At 59.6% G+C, this 7,573-nt stretch overlaps 1 protein-coding gene across 1 annotated transcript in view; it reads right to left on the minus strand.

The window, feature by feature from the left end:
* Nucleotides 1–1,056: 1,056 nt before the first annotated feature.
* Nucleotides 1,057–7,573, minus strand: part of CDK2 (cyclin dependent kinase 2) — a 9,181-nt gene continuing 2,664 nt past the window's right edge. The window contains exons 2-7 of the mRNA XM_026659590.2: nt 7,312–7,389; nt 6,864–6,984; nt 6,604–6,774; nt 5,929–6,030; nt 4,694–4,897; nt 1,057–4,064 (exon numbers count right to left, since the gene is read on the minus strand). Coding sequence (XP_026515375.1) covers nt 3,960–4,064; nt 4,694–4,897; nt 5,929–6,030; nt 6,604–6,774; nt 6,864–6,984; nt 7,312–7,389 — 781 coding nt within the window. The 3' untranslated portion in view covers nt 1,057–3,959. The remainder of the gene's footprint in view (nt 4,065–4,693; nt 4,898–5,928; nt 6,031–6,603; nt 6,775–6,863; nt 6,985–7,311; nt 7,390–7,573) is intronic.

Genomic DNA, 7,573 nt, shown 5'->3' on the forward strand with positions numbered 1-7,573 from the left:
GGGGTCCAGGCACCAGGAGCCCAGGGGTCTGACACCCCACAGGGCAGGGGCCGAGTCGCCAGCAGCCAGCCTGGGCAGGCCAGGCCGAGGGGGCACATTTTTCATAGATTCATAGATTCTAGGACTGGAAGGGACCTCGAGAGGTCATCGAGTCCAGTCCCCTAAGTTGCCCATGTGGGGCGCCCAGTTGCCCATGTGGGGCGCGGGGCCCTGTAGAGACACCAGGCGAACGGGTCGTTGCTGGGACCCAGGAAAGGGCCTGAGCCTGTCGTGCCAGGCCCCTGCTTATTGCTATTACCAGGGCTGCGGGCCCGGGGTCAGCACCCCGTTGCGCCAGGCGCTGCATCAACACCAAAAAAGCTGGCCCCTGCCTCCAAGAGCTCACAACCCTTCAGCAAAAATGGCAGCTGCTAGGCCAGAAAGGGTGCAAAAGGAGGGAGGGCCGTGGGGGGGGACCAAGGGGTGGGCCGGGAGCCCGGGGCTGGCGTAGCAGGGGGGGGGCTGCCCGTTGCAACATTGCCAGAGCTAATGGGAGCTTCGCCCAACAGCTGTACACCTACGTAAGGCAGAGTTGTTAGCCTATTGTCCTCAGCACTAAAATCGCTCCGCTTTTTAAACCACTGACAAGGCCCCAGGGAAGAACTTGCACTTTCCCAGATAACATTAATGGACCCTCGTCCAGCCGTGCACGTCACTGGTACTGTTCTGCTTATGCTCGGTCAGCTGCTGGCTCTCATCTTGCATTGCAAGCGCTTTGGAGCAGGGGCTATTTGCAGCACCTTGCACAATGGGGGCCTGGCCCATGACTAAGCGCTCTTAAGCCCAGAGCCTGACAGGTAGTGGAGTGGCCAATTGCCATTGAAATCGGTGCCTAATGCCCACTTAAAGACCTTTGTGGATGTCGGCCTGGATGACTTGCCCAAGGTCTGTAGCAGAGCTGGGAACAGAACCTGTTTCTAAGTGACCTACCCACTGGACAGGACTTCCTCTCTCACCTCATAGAAAATATTTTCTTCTGTAGCTATCCCCTTTGAAGAAAATCACATTCACGACAAGTTAAAACTAAGAATATTTTTAATGATTTATAAACCAATCCCATAATATTATTAACATTTGATAGGAAACAACAGCCTACAAAGAATTACAAAAATCAAGGACGACAAATATATTCGAGGGTTTGTTTTTTAAAAATATTCACTTACAAAAACTGCTTTAAAACTAACACAGCCTTATAAATATTCCCCTATTTGTTCCAGTCCAAAAAAATATATTCATGCTCCCAAATATTGTGTCATTATAGCTATTAACCCCCATCTCCATCTCTCCTTCCCTCTGTTTTCATCATGAGTCGGCAGGAGCATTGTTTTGGGGGAATTCTCTTCTGCCTTCTGTAGCCATCGGCTCAGAGACTCAATTTCCCTTCCCTCCTCAAACTGGTTCCCATCAGGCACTTTACGTTGCTGTCCTAACCCTACATTTTTCTTTAGGCAACTGAGTTGAGAAAAAAAGCTAGCCGGCTGTGGAAGGAAATGAGCCACAACCTTTCTGCTCTAAAGAAACTCAAGATACAAGAGCTCAAATAGCTGCGATAGGAACAGAACCACTCTGACTTTTAACCCTCTCCTGGAAAAGGCCCATGTGGCTTATGAGCTAAATCCACAGCTTCCCTTAATGCTCATTCCTCTCCTGGAATATTAATTTGTACCTCGAAAATACTTATATAAACAACCCTTAAATATAAAATGCTTTACTATAAAATAGGCTAAGTCTGTTTTTAAATAGTCTATTCATCTATTGTCAACTGATCACTTTTGGTTTAGATGTGGATTTCCCCCTCCCCCCATCTCCTCTTTAAGCAGACCCCAAGAGTCTGGCGGTGGGCGGGTGACAGCACCATGGGACGTTCCAGGCTTTTACAAATGGGGCTGTTTGTAGGGAAACATTACCAGCTCAGCTGAAACCGATCCCGTTGCTAGGGGCCCCTGTCCACCAGAGTAATAGCTGCTACCTCAGGGATCTCGATCGGAGCCTTACTGTCCATTCAAACACCCCATCTGCACTGCACTTCAAGGAAGCAGCTGCTGAAGACCTGGCTGCCACCGAGGGCTGGGTGACGGGGGATACTTTCGAACACCCTTCCCCACCCTGCAGGACAAGCTAAGTGGAAGACTGCTCCAACCCAGACTCAGGAGCACCCCCCAGCCCCTTGAGCTGCCCCTGCTCCCCTAGGTTTGGGCCGTTCTTTGTGGATTTAAAATCAGATTCGTTGCTGGGTGGCCAAATCGGCCCTTCCAGGGAAAGGCAGACACCAGAGTGGCTGGGGAAGCCCACAGGAAAGGAGGCGAATTAAAATCTCAGGTTGGGTGCATGTGCCCATTTCACAGGCCAGAGCCTCAGCTCGCGTAAATACGCATCGCTCTGCTGAAGGCAGCGGCGTTTCACCGTCCGCACCAGCTGGGGATCTGGCCCCATGTGCCGGAGCCAGCCTTTCCACGGGCTGAAGCACCTCTGGCATGGAAAGATCTGAGCCAAAGGAAAGTGACAAGGAGTCCCACCCTCCGGGAGCCAGCCCTCCAGAGCATGTGGGGAGCAGCCCGGCTGGTACCAGCTCTAGTGAGGTGTACGTCAGATTCTGGGGTCAGATCCATAGCTGGCATAAGCTGCCATTGCACCACTGACAAATCAGTGGAACCACACTGATCGACGCCCACCGAGGATCTGTCCCCTTGCAGCGAGCGTGGCCATAGGCAGTGCCACAGAATAAGCGGCCAATGACACGGCGGGTGGAGAATCTGTCGGAGGAGACTGCAGCACCGTCAGGTTGGGGGCTCCTTTCGGGGACAAAGACCTTTGCTATCAAAGCCCTTCCGGGAGCAGAGAATCGGGGGGCGTCTTGCGGGGAGGCCAGGAGAAGAGCCAGCTGCAACAATCAGTTTCAGCTGCTGGGTTCCTGGTCCACCACCCGGCGCAGGGTGAAGCCTTTAGAGCAAACCCCCTCCTGTGGGTGCAGATTCTCCCCAGAGCGGATGAGGAACCTGCTTCCCTGCAGAAGCTCCATGCATCAGGTCACACCTGGTGAGATGTTCCCGTGGGGAGGAGGATGCCAGCGTAGGAAGTGCGAGGGTCTTGGGCCCCGTCGGTCAAAACGCTTCTGCCCATGGGACATGAAGGGGGGGATGCTAAGTGAGCAGAGTTCCTGCTTAGGGTCAGATCCTGCCAGGGGAGGAGGGGAACTGAGCAAGCCCAACACGCTGCAGGATCAGCCCTTACAACGCATGTTTCCTGAGCGGTTGGGGACGTGTGGGCCCCCCCGACCCAAAGAGCCGCTGGGGATTCCGGCAGCCAATCCGCAGGGTCCAATTTGCAGCAGGAACAGGAGTCGCCAGGCGCGCCGGCTGCAGCAGACTCCAGGGGGCTGGACAGGGAGCAGGCAGTGGGTGGGCGTGTGAGTTCACCGGGGCCAGCTGAGCGTATCTAGTTGGTAGGAGGGGATGGTTCCCCAGCCAGACCCTCCCTGCCTTCCACCCATGGAGGGGGGGTTCACCCTGTGTTGGAGCAGGAATTCGAGGGGGGCTCCGCTGAAGAGGCTCAGAAGGGGGCATGCCGAGGGAGGTGAAAGAAGGGGCTCAACCAGGGCAGCTGGGGGGGACGCTCCCAGCTGCAGCGAGCAAGGTCCCATTGCTGGTGCTGGAATCCAAGCCCTCCAGGGAGGGTCAAAGCTGCAGACTAGGAGCTCCAGCCAGGGCAACGGGGGTTGGGCTGGGGGGGGTCCCACCCCCTCCATTCAGCATCCCCACGGCCGAGAGGCTAAGTGCAAGTCCGCAGGGGCAGGATGAGTCACAGGATCCCCAGGGCAGGCCCAGCCCCAGGAGACGGATCCAGATACAGGCATAGGCCAGACAGAGCCAGCGTGGGGGCAGCAGAGTCCTGGCTGGGCCGGCCCCCTCCCCGAAGCCACTTCACAAGCGCAGGTGAGGGACGGCCTTGGTGACGTCCCGGAAGAAGGGATGGTTCAGCGCTGACTTGGCCGAAATCCGCTTGTTGGGGTCGTAGTGCAGCATTTGCTGGGTAGGAGAGGGGGGGTGGTTATTGTGGGTGGGGGACGGGACAGGCGGGAACTCTGCCATTCCCATGGCAACTGTCATCCTGAAGCACCAAGGTGGGTGGGTCACACCCAAGGCTGTAGTGCAGCTGCCTCTGGGGTGGAACGTGGCAGTTGTTCCAACGCCACCGCTAAGGACAGGGAATGAGACGGAATCTCAAACCCTTGGAACATCTCCAGGGGGAATTTACAGACAATGCGATGGACTCTGGTCTGGACGCCGGGGCTAACGCCTCTCGCAGCGGGAGGGCAGAGGGTCGGGCAGGCAGGACTCCTGGTTCTCGTTCCAGCCGCTACCGCATGGGGATCTGGGGTCTAGTCCTGGTTCTGCTGCTGATTGCGTGGCCTGGACAAGTCACTTCCCCCCCGTGTCTCAGGCTGCCCCAGTGGGGTGGGGGAAGAGAGGGAGGCTCTTGCTGTCCATGCAGCACCAGTGGAGGGCTAAGGAGCTCAGCTACGGCTGGAGGGCAAGTGGCTTCCAGTCCCCAGCTCCAGCCCTGCACTCTCCCAAGAAACCTCGTTCCTCTCCCCCTGCCTGCCCCCAAGCTAACTAGGTACGGGGTCAATCCTGGAGCCCCCCCAGCTACTCACAGCCAAGAGCTTCCTCCCTTCCTCGTCCAGGGGAGGCACCACCTTGCTGAAGTCCTGTCTGGCCCATTTGGGGAAGCTGGGCTTGTAATCAGGCATGGAAGTGACCCCCGGCCACACGGCCTCGTCCGGGGTGCCCAGCGTCCGGAAGATGCGGAAGAGCTGGTCGATTTCCGAGTCTCCGGGGAACAGGGCTCGCCTGGTGATCTGGACAGCAGGAGAGGGGTCAAGCGAGGTCCCAGCACAGCCCCACCTCCCAATGGCTCAAAGCGATGGGGGGTGGGGGGCTTTCCCACCCTCCTCTCTCCCCAAGGGAGGGAGCTGAGGGCCAGGGATGCTCTGGCCACACACCAGTTACCGGCTCAGCACAGAGGGAAGGATCATTTCCTGATCCCCTCTGGCCTTAAACCCTACGAATCGTCCCCTCGCTCGACAGCCTCGTGACTGACCCCCCCACACTGCAGCAAAGCCTCTACCCGGCAGCGGTGGGGGTGACCTGGGAACGAAGGGTTAAGGCCAACTGGCTCCCGGGGGAAACAGCCCGCTCCGTGGTCTGCTCCCCTCTCGCCCACCCCGTGATGCAGACGCCAGCCCATGTGTTCCGCATGACACACCTCTTCGTCCCCCCGCTGCCAGCACAACCCCTTCCCCCGGGGCGGGGGAAATGCCAGGCAGGGCACCCCCCCCCCCCCCGAACGCAACAGAGCCCTTTTATTTCCTGGTTCCCGCTCGGCGGGTCAGCACCCCTCTCCAGGGACGTCACCAAGCGCATCCCGGAGCTGCCCCCGGGCAGAGGAAGCGAGGCTGAGGCTGCCCATCTGACACCATCAGCAGCTCTGGCAGCGCATGTAGGGTGGCCTTGATCTGCCCCATCGCACGCTTAACGCTGCCTCTCACGCCTGGGGGGAAACTAACAAGGGAGACTCCTCTGTGGAGCACCAGGCCAGGCAGCGAGACCCGCTGCGCCTGCTGGTGGCTGGGCCCAAGAGGCAGGATGGAGTAACTAACTCCTACTCCTTCCCCCAGCATGGGACAGGACGAGGTGGGAACAGAGAGGAGCAGGGTAAAGCCGCCCACGCCCCGATCTCACAGACACACATGACCTTCTGCAGGGGCAGGATCAGGCCCCCAGCATGGGGGTTGCGCTTGTTTCACTCCCCCCACTGCACGGGGCACACGGGGCCGTCCCTGACTGCGGGACGAGAAAAACCACGTGCCAGGGCGCGGGGGGCACGTACCATCTCGGCAAAGATGCAGCCCAGGCTCCAGATATCCACGGCCGTCGAGTAGTACTTGCAGCCGAGCAGGATTTCAGGGGCGCGGTACCAGAGAGTCACCACCTGGCGAAGTGGGGGAAATCCTTGTTAATCACGACAGGGACGTCTCTCACACTTTCCGCTCCAAGGACCCCAAAGGGCTTTACACATCACAGGCCCCCGGGAAACTTCGTAATCTCCATTTTGCAGATGGAGAAACCGAGGCACGGAAAGGGAAACTCACCCAAGGCGAGACAGCGAATTTTGGGGGGAGCTGAGAATAGAACCCAGGAGTCCGGGCTCCCGGCCTTGTGGGGGTAACCGTTAGACACTCCTCTCCCTAGTAGGACTCTGGCCCAGGAACGGAGCGCCAGGGTGGTGTGAGGCCATGGGTCTGGGAGCCTGGAGTAGGCGCAGGGGATGCAGCTGGATCTCTCCCACCCCCTAGGGGCTGGTGGTGGCATGACAGCCTTGGAGGAGTCTGCAGGAGGCGGGATCAGCTGGAGCCGGGGGTCCTGGTGCAGGGAGGACAGGGATGTTCAGCCCATCGGGGGCACCTACCCGGGTGAGGTGGCCCCATCTCACTGCCTAGCCCCTGGATCCCAGCTCCCAGCAGGAGCCAGACGGCTGGAGGAGGGGGGAGCCCCCCGGACGCACCTCATGGGTGTAGGTTCGCACTGGAACGCCGAACGCCCGCGCCAGCCCGAAGTCCGCCAGCTTGATGGCTCCCTCGGCATTGATGAGCAGGTTCTGGGGCTTGAGGTCGCGGTGCAGCACCCGGTGGGAGTGGCAGAAAGCCAGGCCCTGCAGCAGCTGGAACAGGTAACTCTGCAGCGGGGGGCAGACAGGGCTGGGGTCAGAGGGGAGGAGAGGACGCTGGGGAAGGGGTGGAGCAGCACACCAGCCGGGCCGGTTACCTTGATGAGGGGCAGAGGGATGCCGCTGATGGAGGACGAGTCCATGAACTTCTTCAGGTCCTGGTGCAGGAACTCGAAGACCAGGTAGAGCTTGTTCTCCGTGTGGATCACGTCCAGCAGCCTGCGGGCGCAGGGAGAGGAACGAGGAGACGTCACGGCTCCCGCCCTGGAGAGGCCCTGGGAGGAGGGGCGGGGGCGTTCACTTGCCGTGTCCCATGTCCGTCCTGGCCTCGGCTGAGGCTGCCAGCAGGCAGCACCCGGCGTGACGAGCTTGTGGGGCACACGTCCCGCTGGGGAGCCGGGCCCAGACCAGCCACGATGGGGGCCACAGCTCTGGGTTCCCACCGGCCCGGGGGAAGAGGGGCTCTGGATCCCAGTACCTCAGCGACCGTGTGGTGCCACCCTACAGGGACCTCGTTAACTCACTTCGCCACCCACCCCCACTTACTTGACGATGTTGGAGTGATTCAGCTCCTTGAGCAGGGAGATCTCCCGGATGGCCGTGCTGGGGACGCCCTCCGTCTCTCTGCGGGGGGGAGGGAAGCCATGGGGAGCCTGGAGACACGCAGAAGGTCTGGGGCTCCAATCAACCCCAGCCCCACTTGAGTGACACCCGTGACACCAAAGCACTTACGCCAGGCGGCCTAAGAACTCCAGCCCAGCACACACAGGCCCCAGCCTAGTGCAGCGCCAATAAGCCAAAAACCCTT

Source organism: Terrapene carolina, unplaced genomic scaffold (genome assembly GCF_002925995.2).
Source record: "Terrapene carolina triunguis isolate 2854851 unplaced genomic scaffold, T_m_triunguis-2.0 Scaffold641, whole genome shotgun sequence".
NCBI classification, from domain to species: domain Eukaryota; kingdom Metazoa; phylum Chordata; order Testudines; family Emydidae; genus Terrapene; species Terrapene triunguis.